At 39.6% G+C, this 14,698-nt stretch overlaps 3 protein-coding genes across 3 annotated transcripts in view; 1 reads left to right on the top strand and 2 right to left on the bottom strand.

The window, feature by feature from the left end:
* The window catches only part of shank3a (SH3 and multiple ankyrin repeat domains 3a), a 259,295-nt gene extending 257,218 nt beyond the window's left edge, over positions 1-2,077 (bottom strand). The window contains exon 1 of the mRNA XM_034685684.1: positions 1,763-2,077. The gene's annotated coding sequence lies outside the window, so the exon portion shown is untranslated. The remainder of the gene's footprint in view (positions 1-1,762) is intronic.
* Positions 2,042-7,894, top strand: arsa (arylsulfatase A). Its single transcript, XM_034685687.1, has 8 exons — positions 2,042-2,374; positions 4,340-4,580; positions 4,694-4,912; positions 5,154-5,323; positions 5,506-5,630; positions 5,791-5,918; positions 6,033-6,135; positions 7,001-7,894. The coding sequence occupies exons 1-8, from the start codon at positions 2,079-2,081 to the stop codon at positions 7,294-7,296; spliced, it is 1,578 nt and encodes a 525-aa protein (XP_034541578.1). The 5' UTR covers positions 2,042-2,078; the 3' UTR covers positions 7,297-7,894.
* The window catches only part of mapk8ip2 (mitogen-activated protein kinase 8 interacting protein 2), a 33,551-nt gene continuing 26,532 nt past the window's right edge, over positions 7,680-14,698 (bottom strand). Inside the window, exons 7-14 of the mRNA XM_034685685.1 lie at positions 14,464-14,672; positions 13,466-13,541; positions 12,778-12,950; positions 11,990-12,099; positions 11,741-11,863; positions 11,521-11,591; positions 11,330-11,428; positions 7,680-10,117 (exon numbers count right to left, since the gene is read on the bottom strand). Of these exons, the coding sequence (XP_034541576.1) occupies positions 10,045-10,117; positions 11,330-11,428; positions 11,521-11,591; positions 11,741-11,863; positions 11,990-12,099; positions 12,778-12,950; positions 13,466-13,541; positions 14,464-14,672 (934 nt within the window). The 3' untranslated portion in view covers positions 7,680-10,044. The remainder of the gene's footprint in view (positions 10,118-11,329; positions 11,429-11,520; positions 11,592-11,740; positions 11,864-11,989; positions 12,100-12,777; positions 12,951-13,465; positions 13,542-14,463; positions 14,673-14,698) is intronic.

The following is a 14,698-nucleotide window of genomic DNA, read 5'->3' as shown; positions in this document are numbered from 1 at the left end:
TGTCTCAGCAGGATGCAGAAAAACTCATCCATGCATTTATCTTTAGCAGACTAAACTACTGTAACGGGGTCTTTACAGGACTCCCTAAAAAGTCCATCAGACGGCTGCAGCTCATACAGAATGCTGCTGCTCGAGTCCTAACAAGGACCAAGAAAGTAGACCACATCACTCCAGTTCTTAGATCTCTACACTGGCTTCCTGTCTGTCAGAGAATAGACTTTAAAATCCTGCTGATGGTTTATAAAGCACTGAATGGTTTAGGCCCAAAATACATTGCTGATCTGCAACTACTTTATGAACCACCTCGACCTCTGAGGTCATCAGGTACTGGTCTGCTTTCAGTCCCTGGAGTTAGTACGAAATATGGTGAAGCAGCGTTTAGTCATTATGCACCACATATCTGGAACACACTCCCTGAAAGCTGTAGGTCCGCTCCAACTCTCACCTCTTTTAAATCCAAGATTAAGACTTTTTTATTTGCCACTGCCTTCCTATCTTAGCTTCTTTTAACTCACTCTAAATTACAATTTTAATGTAATTTTTAATATATTTCTAATTGTCCTTTTCTTTTCTGTTTAATTATATTTTTCATTTTAATTGTGTTCTTTTATGCCTGTCTGAATGTCTCCAATGCTGTTAATGTTTTAATGTAGAGTTCATTGAGTTGCCCTCGTGTATGAAATGCGCTATACAAATAAAGCTGCCTTGCCTTGCCTTGCCTTTCTTTAATAATACTTTATTTATATAGCACTTTTCAATACAAGTAACAAAGTGCTTTACAGTGGGCAATAAAAACAAGAAGTGCAAAGCAAAATGAAACGATTAAAAATAAAATGAAATAAAAGCCTAAAAACCCTACAAACTTATAAAACAGACCCTTAAAATCAGAGCTATGATAAAATAAAATTAAATAAAATCACACAATAAAAGCTTTCCTGTAAAAGTGTGTCCTGTGTCGTGAGTAATGACATAAAACACGGGACTGAGTCTGCAAGTCTGATCTCCTCTGGCAGGCTGTTCCAGAGAGTAGGAGCCCTGACTGAAAACGCCCTGTCCCCTTTGGTTCTCAGTCAGGTCCTTGGAACAGCTAACAGAGCACTGCCAGAGGATCTCAGACTGCAACTAGGTTCATAGGGGGGATAAAAGCTCAGATATACTATACAGAGAGGCAAGTCCGTGTTGTGCTTTAAAAGTCAATAAAAGAATCTTAAAATCAATCCTAAAATCAACAGGCAGCCAGTGTAGATGAGTTAAAATGGGGGTGATGTGGGCTCACTTTTTAGTTCCTGTTAAAAGACGATGCTGCATTTTGAACTGTTTGAAGAAGGTGGATTGATTTGCCTAAGACATGTGTACAGGGAATTACAGTAATTGAGGTGGGAAGATATGAAGGCATGAATAAGTTTCTGAAGATCTTTTGCTGACATTAAGGACTTGACTTTGGATATATTTCTGAGCTGATAAAAACAAGACTGGACAACTTTTTTCACTTGTGATTTTTAGATATGTTTTTGGAGAAACAGAATCAGCAGTGACTTTATAACAATAACTGTTTCACCTGATTTTAAAACCACTGTGAAAAGTGACATTGGATAGTCAACTGTTGACTAAGTGCAAACATCTAATAAATAACATCACCAATTATGTTTAAACAACTATTTTGGCAGAGAAAACCCAGCAATTAACCTTCAAACCAGCAACTTAATCGTGACATGATGCAGGTACAGTATTTAAATTCACTACAAAAACTGTTATCACTTACCAAACATTGGGTCCTACTATGTTGGGCCTACGAAGGTGTTCATGGTGCAGAAAACTACACATTACCGGGTATAAAGATACGATCTTCGTGTTTTTATTTGTTATAACTGTTGATAAAGACGTTTTATACGCCTGCAAATCGTTCTGTGGAAGCAGATAAATGAAAGACCCGGAATTCAGGAATAAACTCATGCACCTGTATCAAATAGGTAAGCAGAAGATTTGGCTGGACTACATTTCCTTGCCAAACGTGACGTCATCTGTAAGCGACTGTACACACGTGACACTTTGTTTTGGTTCCTCTTCATTCAGGATCCATGGAGTTCCACCTAGCGGTTCCGCGTCTTCCTCCTGCTCTTTGTTCAAACACAAAAGGGGGACTTCACAGAATAATGGACTACATATTTCTTCTGTATTTGAATGTGTTTTTGTTTCGTTCCTGCTCCGCCTCTCCGCCTAATTTCGTCCTTCTGTTCGCGGATGATTTGGGTTTCGGGGACTTGGGCTGTTATGGACATCCAAGCTCACTCACTCCAAACCTGGACCGTCTAGCAGCAGGAGGACTCCGGTTTACGGACTTTTATTGCACTAGTCCTGTATGCAGCCCCTCCAGGTACATACAGTATATTATGTTCTCCGTGCTGACTAATTCTGATCAGTGTCGTCTCCGTGTATGACAGGAATGAGCAGGATGTGTTACTCCTAGACAGAAAACACAATCTGTCCAACCACGCTTGTTTTGTAATATTTGAGATCCGTCAGAAAGTTTATTTTTACCCTTTGTCATTTTAAAATGACTGAGTGTAGGGACAAGCCCATCTCTCAGGCTGAAAACTGAAACCCTTAATCGTTTATGAACAGTGGTGGACAAAGTACACAGCCTCATTACTTAAGTCAAAGTATAGATCCTCCAGGTCAAATATTACTCCAATACAAGTGAAAGTTGCTCTGTCACATTATTACTTGAGTAAGTAAGTACTGGACTACCTGATTTTAAAAATACTAAGGTATTCAAAGTACTTCATAAAAAAAAATCTCAAAACATTGTATTTCACAAAGCATGAGTGCAGTCAAGAATACATAGCAGTACATTCTGTTACATTATGTTTATTTAGAAACCATTACTTGAAATCTCTAAAAACTAAACCATGGAATAAAAACAGACACTAAGTTACTCCAAGCACAGACAACTTAGTTTGAAATGTTCATCTGGAATGAAAGAAATGTTATGTAGCTCAACACGCTTTCTCAGGTTGGACTGTGAATGTTTGTATGTTTGTGCAGAGTGGGAAACAGGGAGAACATTTCAAACGATACATATCATTCTTCATTTCAAAAACCTCTAACACGGGCTGAAGATATGGACATGGGTGCTCAGGTGGAGAATTATAGCCATCATTACCACCTCTAAATGAACTGCCTGATCTGATTGAAATCTGCTCTGTGTTTGCTCCACGTTCAACCGTGGAGACGCACGATATACAGGTATGACTAAACCACTGAGACAAACAGAACCACGCAAACACATTTTACTGTCTTAGGGATACAAAGGAAAAGCAGTGAATAACTATAGAACTGATAGAAATGTAGTGGAGTCAAAAGTACAATAATTGTCTTCTGAATGTAGTGGAGCAAAAGTAAAAAGTTCCCACAAAAATAAGTACAGATACTCAAAAAGTGTACTTAAGTACAGTACTCAAGTACATTTACTTTGTTACTGTCCACCAATGTTTATGAAAGAAAACCAGGTGTATAGTTTGTAAATAGACAGATTCTTTGACCAACAGGTGTGGTTATCTAGGCAATCGTTTTATATTATTTAATGTAAACCTTTTCTGTGTGTCTGAGACTGAATATTGATATGTATCTTGCCATTATTTACACATAAACGATATTTTAACGTTTAAAAAGTGTCAGCAAAGCTCATTAAGAATTATTTGAAACCACGAAGAGATCAGGATGAAGTGGTTGATGCAAATTCACTGCCTATCACAAGACACAGCTTCCCTAAATCCTGCCTTGTGCAATGAGTGTATTTGTTTGGGCACCAGGAGAAGGAGGGGAAGGGATTATTTAGAGCTGAAATCAAATAATTTGATGCCAGTTCTGCAAAATAAATCTATTTAGTTGTGTAGACATAACGTTTATTACAGCACTTTAACATTTGACTGAATGCAGTGCATTGCAACAGCTGGAGAAGGAACTGAAACTAGTGGGGGTTTTTTAAGTTGCAAAACTAAAAAGCGACTCTCAGTGCTAATTACACAAAAATAACTTGACACATGGACCAAAATAAGTTAGTGTTATATTTCTCCATCACACCATCAACCTATGCATTGCATTGGTCGTTAGAATTTGAACTGAGACTGTTTGAAGGCCTGTTCAGGGCTTTATTTTGACCAATACAATCTGATGCATTGTTTTGTTTTACCATTTATGCAATACTTTCACATCTGATCTCTAAACTTCCCTGTCCTTCCCATTCATTTCAAATGCTTTTGTTTGATTGTTTTCAAAACTCCCATGCCATTTAAGACATGAGTAGAATTGAATTGAGTTTTGTTGTGATGGCTTCCAGGGCATCATTGTTGACAGGTCGATATCAGACCCGCTCAGGTGTCTACCCAGGAGTGCTGTACCCGAGCTCCAAAGGCGGTCTACCTCTGAATGAGACCACCATCGCTGAAGTGTTAAAACCTCTGGGCTATGCTACAGCTGCCATAGGGAAGTGGCATTTAGGAGTCGGTGCCAACGGGAAGTATCTTCCAACCAGGCAAGGGTTTGATGAGTACCTGGGGATTCCCTACTCCCATGACATGGTCAGTGCAAATGAAAAAATCTTGAACTGAGCTTCATAGTTAGTTCAAAGTAAATGAAATCAGTCTCTATTAAAACGTTTGTTGAATCTGCCTTGCTTCCTGTTTCGTTCCAGGGCCCCTGTTATAACTTGACTTGTTTCCCTCCTGATGTCAAGTGCTTTGGACTGTGTGATGTTGGCACTGTAACAGTTCCGCTAATGCACAATGAGATCATCAAGCAGCAACCAGTCAACTTCCTAGATCTGGAGAGGGCTTATAGTGACTTTGCAACAAGTTTTATTTCAACAGCAGTCAAGAAAAATCAGCCTTTCTTCCTCTACTATCCTTCCCATGTAAGTAACCAAAGTAGTCTGTCGTTGATTGCTGGTAAAATAACACAATTAGTGCAAAATAAGATTATTCTGGTCTGTGACTCTTTAAAAGGGGTTTCCCAATAGTGTTTTCTTTTCAAATACAAAAGTCTGAAGTATTCCAACTTCATGTTGTGAGATGACAAATATCACTGTAGTTTTGTGATGACAGTGGCACAGTTTTCCCCACAGTATCACCATCACCGTCTTCTTCCACCTGCAGCACACTCACTACCCCCAGTACGCAGGTCCAGGGGCAGCTTGGAGGACTTCACGGGGGAAATTTGGAGATGCTCTATTTGAGTTTGACACCACAATAGGAAACATAATGACAACCTTGGAGAAGACAGGAGCGATCAACAACACGCTCATCTTCTTCACTGCAGACAATGGGTCAGTTTTTTTAATAAGCAAATTATTAACATGCATGAGTTTTTATACTGTCTCATGCTGTTTTAGTTTTCCTTCCAAAAAGCTCTTGTACATTTTTTTTCTCTGTTAAAGGATTAAGATGTACTGTAAATCTTTGCCCACAATACCATGATTGTAATATGATAGTTATTGTCTGTATGTAGGCCGGAATTGATGCGTATGTCTCGTGGAGGTAACGCTGGCCCTCTGAAATGTGGAAAAGGCACCACGTATGAGGGAGGCATGAGAGAGCCTGCCATTGCTTTCTGGCCGGGGACCATCAAGCCAGGTAAGGACACAAAAGTTTAAATTGGGTAATACTTCCAAAGAGGTATGTTGATTTATAATCCAGTAATCAACCCTGGATGTTAATACAACAATACAATACATGCAAATGTATTTCCACTTGAGGGTTTAGTCATTTCTGCAGCTTGCTCTTTTTTCTCTAGGTGTGACTCATGAAATAGCCAGCACTTTAGATATTCTCCCCACAATTGCAAGTCTGTCAGGAGCCAAACTACCACAGGTGGTGCTGGATGGGGTGGATATGACGGATTTGCTTATCTACCAACAAAAGGTAGAGCCATTGTACCTCACTCTGTGACAGCTGAAATAACATATTTAAAAAAACAAAAAATAATCTGATGTATTCATTTTACTTGTCTTTACTTTTTTTAATTTGTTTTTGCAGAGTAAAAGGGAGACGATGATGTTCTATCCCACAGATCCTAGTGAGATGTACGGCCTGTTTGCTCTCAGGTTAGGAAATTACAAGGCCCACTTCTATACCCGAGGTACAGTAGAACTCATAACTGTGATTTATTAAAATGTCAAGATCAATTATAGTCAGCGATGGGCCGATAATAGCAAAGCTCTGAAGCTTGTTTTACTTGACTGAACCTTGCTGTTTTGGGGGCTTGTATCAAAGATGAAATGTGACTAGCTATGTGCGAAGCCTTAAACATTACCTGTTCTTTGGAAGCGCTTGATTGAATATCTTTATGACCTTTGGTAGAGATTTTAGTGCATCACATTGCAACAGGAACTAACAGACTAAAGAAGTGTTGATACAACTACACCAAACAGTTTCATTAATGCTTCACATCTGCAATAAAACATTATGGTTATTAAGTTATTTTTTTTACACATGACAAATTAGTATATATTTCTTTCTTTTTTTTTCAGTTATATTTTTGGGCATTTTTGCCTTTATTGGATAGGACAGCTGAAGAGAGACAGGAAATGTAGGGAGTAGAGAGTGGGGGAGGACATGCAGTAAGTGGTCGAGGCTAGAAACAAGCCTGCGACCTCTGCGACGAGGGCTATGACCTCTGTGAATGGGGCGCGTGCTTAGACCCCTAGGCCAATGGCGCCCCTAGTATATATTTCAATGTAGTATATTTGAACAAAAGAGTTACGATAATTTCAGGACTTTAATACCCACATGTGAGATTGAACCTATTAATATCAGTGAGGTGTAGTGGTTCATCAGACCACGCCCTGCATTTGCAAAGTTTGAAGCTCCAAAGCTTTAAGTCTCTTTTTTTTGGCACAAATGGAGAGATTTTTCCGGTGTTATCTGCCAATTCCTAATTGTAATGAAACTTTCAGATCTGAAGCATTTAATGGTTTCACTCCATCTCTTTCTTTGTGCATCAGGTGCTACCCACAGCGGCACCACCCCAGACCAAGCATGCCCTGTATTTGCAGTCCTCAAAGCCCACGACCCGCCTCTCCTTTTTGACCTGGAGGCTGACCCCTCAGAGAATTACCCTCTCCTCCTGGCAGACAGACCAGACCTCCAGGCCCTGCTGGAGAGGATCAAGAAGGTGAAGGAGCAATTTGAGGCCTTAATGGTGTTTGGAGAGAGCCAGATGTTGAAAGGAGAAGACCCGAACCTGGAGCCCTGCTGTAATCCTCAGTGCAATCCCAAGCCGAGCTGCTGTCATTGCTGATGGGAAAAATCCTCACAACTGCTCATAATGACAGTGTGGGAAATGGTAGAGCCATGGCACTAATTTTGTGTGAAACTTTTGTGACTGTAATGCTTAAATTATTATTGTAATTATTGTACACTAAAAAGTTATATAGCATCAAACTGTTTCTTCAATGAGGGGACTATTTTTTCACACTGTTACTATATGCAACTCTGTACTGTACATTTCCTCACTAGTACTGTTTTTAATACATGATTATCTTATTCTTAATATTTTGTTTATTCCTTTATACCATCAAAGTTTATCTAAATGTTTGAATTTTTATTGAAATATGCTTTGCTACATCTGTAAATCCCACAAACAATCAAAAGTGGATTTAAACAATAAAGACACAATAAATCTTTTGGACATCAAGCATATATTTTATTCATAAGACCAAACCCATGACAAGGCAGAGTGATTTTTTTGTCATTTTTTCAGTTTTTCCCTGGAATTTTACAAGTCCTTGTTTTTAAAGATACAAGATAGGATATGTTTGTTCTGTCACATACTGTTTTGCTCTAGGTATACGGTGAAGAATCTTGTTAATGTAATAAAAGTTTGCTTTAACTGTTAATGTATGTCTCAGCGGCTATATGGGACTAGCTCATCCTCAGAGGTTGTTCTTGTGTAGCTGTGTGTTAGAGAGGATTATTAACTAGAATAGAAAAACAAAAAATCTGAAGCAAATAGATAAAGATCAGAGAGAGGTCACTCTGCTGGAGCTCAGAGGCGGTGACTATAATCGGCAAGTGGTAATTATAATTATCAGCTGACTCAGTTTCTATTCAGCTCTAACAGCAGATTGGTCAGTTGTCTGGTGGTTGTGTCACACACTGATGATGTCACGGCTCACAAATGTGCCCTAAATGTGCTGCTGAAGCCTGTGTGTGGAGAGTAATGGAGTTAGCAGGAGCCCAAATGCCACATGTGTGACGGATACTGAGATAACATTGTGTGCTGAAACATAAGACACTTAAAATAAAATTCCCAGAAGTAGATCACAGGTACCTATGTGTTTTTCTTCTCTTTCAGGGGATGTTGTCTGGTTGTGATCTTTTTTTAGAATTTCTTTTTAATGTACATATTCATTTCATAACATACTCAACATAAAGGACACAGCACTATCTTAGATTTGCTATTGTATATACATGATCTAACTGACAGCGATACATATGTAAATAACGCCCTACATCCCACCTGTCATAGTACCTTTCAATGAGACTGAAATTCTGCAGATCTGAGGTGTTTGTTCAGGTGGATTGTGAGTAAAGGAACTAAAGACAATGCTAAAATGTGTCTGAAAGAACAATGCAGATAGTTTTTAGGACTGCATCGCTTTTTAAATATACCCCCTCCTGCATAAGGTGCATTAATGTAAGTAATCATATGCTATATGCCATAACCCAAAAGCAGGTTACTGTGTAATGGCAATGATGCTTTAATTTTTGACACGACTAAAAGCAATAAATAAAACTAGGATCATGTAGCCATCCCTTTATCCATCACAATAAAAAAAGAAAATCAAAGTCTACCCATTTACATAACTATAAAACCTCCCATGTGATGCTTTATAAAAAATCTGTGATACCAGGACCTAGTACAAGCAGGGCACTCTCATTGACCACTAGTTAGTCTTGCTATTTCTTTTCCATCATTCAAACTGCTGAGTCAAACGAAAAGAGAAACAACGATGTCATTGAAAACCAGAGTTCAACAGTCAGAGGTGTGAGAATATGGCTTTTCAGAGGGCCTTTTACCTTCTTTAACCTCAGAGTCACATCAATCATAACAAAGCATACAGAGATCTATGATTTGCACTTGTAACAGTTGAGTGATTTGCTATGAAAGCTCTCTGCGGTGAAGGTCAGCAAGCAGTGTGAGTTCGAGGGACTGGACAAAAGGGAAACATTTCTGTCAGATCATCCAAATGTGCTGACAGCTGCTGCACCTAATCCAAGCTGAATAAAATATCTGCAGGGCTAAAGACATTCAAAGGCCATGCCAAGTGACTAAAATCTCTTAACACCTGCAGTTACTCCAACATAACAGAATCCCCTTCATCGGTCTCCGCTGTGTGTTTGTTAATTAGTTTGGATGAGGCGCCTGTATGTCTACTTTCTATACATGTATTTACAACACACACTACGCAACACAGGGGTAAGCTTGGACCAAGGACATTTCACTGTACTCTCTCTACTTTGCTCCAATGTCACTATCAGTAGAAATCAAATAAGCAGTTTGTCAATATTGAACAAATACATATTTACAGTAAATGAAACGCTGCTTGATTCCACACCATTCCCTTAACTGATTGTTGAGCTGCTTGCCATTCACTAGGATATGTGTATTTCTTGGTGTCTCTGTGTGCAGTTACCCTACTAGCCATGCATTGAAAAGTGAAACAGCAGTAGTAGGTATATTGTTTGTCATTTCAAAAGAGGAACCCTTTAAATAAACAGGTGCTCAGCGTCATAGTTTTCATATCATAGAAAAAAGATAAAAGAAACAGGCAATCAATCCATCAAGATGATGGGAATAAACAAAGAGAGAGATGAATGAATGAAATCAGTCAGATGCCAAGCATACTGGAGAAATGAAGATCCCAGTTGAGAGGAGTATTTTACAACGAGGGAGAAGAGCCCGATGACGGCGCCCTCTGGTGGCAAACTCTATGACCATACACAAGCTCTGGAAGAAGGAAAGGGGTTGTCACGGCAACCCTTCTTATTCCAGGTAGATGTCCTCTGTGGGGCAGGCGTACTCCAGATGTTCCTGGTAGTACTCCTGGAAGGCTCGTCTGCAGACACAGAGATGAGAGCATGACTAATGATCGACCTGCCAGCTATTATGACAGCCTTCCATAGTAATCCTCTCTGTAGTAACAGATTTTACAGTCAGGCTCTGACTGTTTACTAAGAAGTGGCTGCTTGCTGCAAACACAAAGACTGCCTTATTAAACAGTCCCAATGCACACAGCATTCTTGGTGAATGAAGTCATTGTTCGTCATAAGTTCTGCCTTTTGGTCTTTCTTGTTGTCTAAATCCCACAAATAGAGCACGAGAGGCACAAGAGGCTGAGGGATTAAACAACTCTGCTCATGTCCATGCTACGCTGCCTGTCCATGCTGCTTCCAGAGACAGTAAAATATCTGTATCTTTAACCCTCCTGTTATGTTGCGGGTCAAATTGACCCTTTTTAAAGTCTATTTTAGGCAATGTATGCATTCCAGACCAGCTAAATGCAGCATAAAAATCTGGGCAGCATGTGACAGAAGAGGTGTCTCGTGTTAATTTATCAACATCACTTCATAAAAAAAAAATATTAAAAATGTAAAATAAAATAAACAAAAATGTGTGTCATATCAAACTAATGTATTTATATTTAGGGCTTTCCAATGTACATTAAAAAAAGTTTTAACATTAATTTGAATGAAAAACGAGTGAGTTATCCTCATGGAACCATGATCTGTTAGAATTAAAGAACACCAATGGACTAAATCTTGATTTAGATGGTTAGTAATGGATTAAAAAAAATTGATAAAAAAAAATGTGTATTGGGATTTTTTGGGGTTTTGACACTTTTGGATAATTAAATATGCCCTGGATCAAATTGACCCGGGTACATTATTGCTGTCCCTAAGAAACAAACGTCACAGGAGGGTTATGTATATAAACCCCAACATGGCTGAATCAGGTATGACAACAAAAAAATATGTCAGGTATTTTGATGTGTTTCTTCTCCTTGTTAGCTCACATTTGATCCTGTATGACAATATGTGTTCTTTATTCCTCCTAAATCATAAAAAAAGACCATCTGTGACCATCTTTCTTTATAAGGCCACTACATGAACTGTATTTTTATTTGTGTTCCCTACTGATTCTAAAACTCTCAGCACCTTTGACACATAATGTATGTGAATCTTTTAACATGCTCTGTCTTTGTCAAAAGAGCTTGTAATGCTTATGCTACCTCAGGAGAATTTGATATCACAATATGGTTAGGACTCACCCAACACACTCTGCTACAGGTCGCATGGACTCCTGGGATACAAACACATGGCAAGCAAATCTGTTCAGCATCGGGTGCTTGGTGATGAAGCCAAAGTAGCTGCAGAGGGAAGAAAACAACATGATTTAATTATTGAAATCATACACAGCACACAAGTAACACGAGGACAGAAAATCAGAGTGCTTGATTACCAGTTGTTCCTGGGATGACATCCACAGAATGAGATATTCTTCATCTGGAAGAAGTGACTGCACCTGTCAAACTGGAGAAATGTATAGAAAGACAACAAAGAAGTTGACTTAAATCATCAATGCACCATAGTTGCAGGACTATATATTTGAGGTACTGTATAGTTGTCTGTGTATGCAGTGAATCAGTAACTCACAGATTCATTTATTTATATGTCCTTACCTCATCAAGGGTGTCATATTCATCCTCCAGGCTCATGATCAGTTTCACTCCCTGCAAGCTGATCTCTAACTCACACAGAGAGGGAGGTCGCACATGAACTGTCCGTTTCCTCGATATCGCAATCTAACAGATAGAATATATACCCATGTCATAAAAAACAGGCTTTAAATGAAAATATTTGCATGCATTTATGCAACTGTTTTGTGAGAGTTTTCTTTTTTAATGCTTTTTTGTAACCAAGCTGCTTACCTTCTGCATGGCAGCGCAGAGGATGCCGTTGCCTTGGTGATAAGGAACCTCAACAGACCCCAAAAACTGAACGCTAAATGTCTCAATCCAAGCTGGATTTCTTTTCATTCCTGCATGACATGATGTGGAGACATAAATATAGATCATGTGATTTGTTGAACATTTAGGATGAGAAAGAAGAGGAAATAGAAATCTCCTCCAGGCTCGACTACTGCAATGCCCTCCTCATTGGGACCCCCAGCAAAAGTCTCCACAAGCTCCAACTGATCCTGAACAGGATCTTACTCAGAGTAAGAAAACATGAACACATCACCCCAGTACTCCGCACACTTCACTGGCTTCCCGTCACTGCAAAAATTCACTACAAAGTCGCTCTCATCACCCATCAGTGCATCTGTGGAAACGCCCCACCATACCTCAAAGAACTCCTCACCCAGCGAACCCCAACCCGGAATTCACGCTCTGCACATCAGAACCTTCTCCACCCACCCAGAACCAAGCTCCGGACCATGGGAGATCAGGCCTTTTGTGCTGCTTCACCACGTCTGTGGAACTCCCTGCTCAGCCACCTCAGGACCCCACAGACTGTGGATGCTTTTAAGAAACATTTAAAGACCTTCCTCTTTAAAGAGACTTTTAACTTATTTTAAGTACTCCTTTTAAGAAATGTTCAAGTTTGTTCCCTCCTTTTTACGGTGTGCCTGTAGCACTTTGAGATTTTGTGAAATGAAAAGTGCGTTGCAAAAACAATTATTTGTTATTATTATTAAATATAAATCTGAACTCACCCAACAACTCTTTAGACTGGCCTATAACCTCGTTGGCATAGAAGGCAGGAAAGATACCCCTCTCCCCTGTCCGCATGTTATAGCCTCTGTACCAGTAATCATCCTCTTCTTCTTCCACGTATAATGGATCATCCACATCCAGCTCCAGCTCATCTGCATGTCTGGGAATGAATCTGAAAAAGAGCAGCAGAAAGGGTGAGGACAGAAAAAGAGGCAACAATCTCTTGTGTCAGTACACAATGTCTGCAGCTGGGCGTCTTATCGACTGCATCTATTTGAGTTTCAGGTGACTCAGAGTGGGTATTAGGGTTAGGGAGACAATAAGCTGTATATGTGGGAACATAATTACCGAAAGAGGACAGTGCAAAAACAAATACATGATTATAAAAGCAAAACCACTAAGTGTACTCAGAGGAGGTGCATGTAGCCTTCCCTCTTATTTTTGGACACACTCAGAACTCAGGTGGTTGCTGATGTGATTATTACTGGCCACCCAGCAGGGCTCGAGATCAGCTGTTGCTTAGACACCTGCACCCCCTATAACAAAATTACTGATTCCTATTCCTAGTTACACGACACTTGCTGTACACTGCAACCACAAAGAAGTAATGCCTTCTTTTTTTTATCCAAACAAAGATGTTAGTTCCTAATGCTCACTATTTCATTGTAAAAAATGAGATTGTCCTACCTGTATACTGCCCTGTGTGTCTGGTCCCTCTCCTCTCCATTGATGGTGCAAGAGAAAAGCCCAAAGGATTCTGTGCCTGTGTGACAAAAGACACACAGTTTGAACACCCTGCAACCACAGGAAAAACTGAAGCAGCATATCCAAGTGAAAGCACACTCAATATTTTTCTCTAACTCATGTAAACTTCATGAAAGATGGTCCAAATAGAGGGTAACTAGATTTGTCAGAAAATAAATGGAAAGCCTTTGAAATGAGCCTTTCATTATGTAAATCACCCTTCATTGGGGGTATGAATCCTGAAGCGAGAGCACTGATTGATGACGGAGCCCTCCCATAGGTCTTGTGTGGGCTCCCTGCCAGATTTTGATCACATGTTAATGTATCATGCTGACAGTGATAAGTTATACCCTAATGAGGTGCAGTCATATCCGGGCCCTGAAAGGAGAACTTTTAGCAATTATGCTAGTAGACTATAACCTGTAAGAGTAGCTAATTTGGTTTAGCTTAAGTGAATAGAAAAGTTTGATACTGTTGTAAATCAATCATTCCCCTATCTTGTTTTTGCTTGACTTGGATGAGAACATTGATACCACTCTGTGTGTCCTAATGTGAAGCAGCCATGAGCCATTAGCTTAACTTTGTATAAAGACTGGAAACAACTAGCATGGTTATGTCAAATGAAAAATATCTCTACTTTTTGCTTTTGCTTGTTTATTCCAAACAAAACTTGAAGTGGTTCTGTGGCAGATGATGTGCTGAACTGTGCTGCTACTTTGAACCAAACAGGCAAGATTTAATATTGTTAGGAATACTCAAGTTAATTAGAGGCAGCATGGTTGTTTCACCCTGTGTCCAGTTTTCACATTCTCATGTTCTCATGTTTATTTGGTAGAAAAGTCAGATGCTTTAGTTGACAAAATGTGAACCTTTTGCTCAAATCTTTCAAATGTACATTCAAGTCTGTATCTGTTTAGTGCAGTGTCTGAAGCGCAACCTACTGGAGGAGCGGGAGGTGCTGTTGACGAACACATTGAGAAACTTCTTGGAAAACGGGAGGTCAGCTTCAGGAGAGGAATCCTCAGAAGAACTGAGAAGTTCCGGCCTCACCTCATCATCATCACAACCATATCCCACCTCTCCTGTCCCCAAAGGCTCCTCATCACATAGTGTGGAGAGCTCGCTGTCGTCACTCAGAACAGAGGTGCACCTGAGAGAAAGACATTCAGAAGGTTG

This window comes from Notolabrus celidotus, chromosome 6 (genome assembly GCF_009762535.1).
Source record: "Notolabrus celidotus isolate fNotCel1 chromosome 6, fNotCel1.pri, whole genome shotgun sequence".
NCBI classification, from domain to species: Eukaryota; Metazoa; Chordata; class Actinopteri; order Labriformes; family Labridae; genus Notolabrus; species Notolabrus celidotus.
This window is presented reverse-complemented; position numbering and strand designations above follow the sequence as displayed.

Bases quoted from the DNA above. Each gene is read 5' to 3' on its own strand.
- arsa (XM_034685687.1), top strand. From the start codon at position 2,079: ATGGAGTTCCACCTAGCGGTTCCGCGTCTTCCTCCTGCTCTTTGTTCA. The intron at 2,375-4,339 runs GTACATACAGTA...GATGGCTTCCAG, and splicing joins CCTGTATGCAGCCCCTCCAG to GGCATCATTGTTGACAGGTC. The intron at 4,913-5,153 runs GTAAGTAACCAA...TTCCACCTGCAG, and splicing joins TCCTCTACTATCCTTCCCAT to CACACTCACTACCCCCAGTA.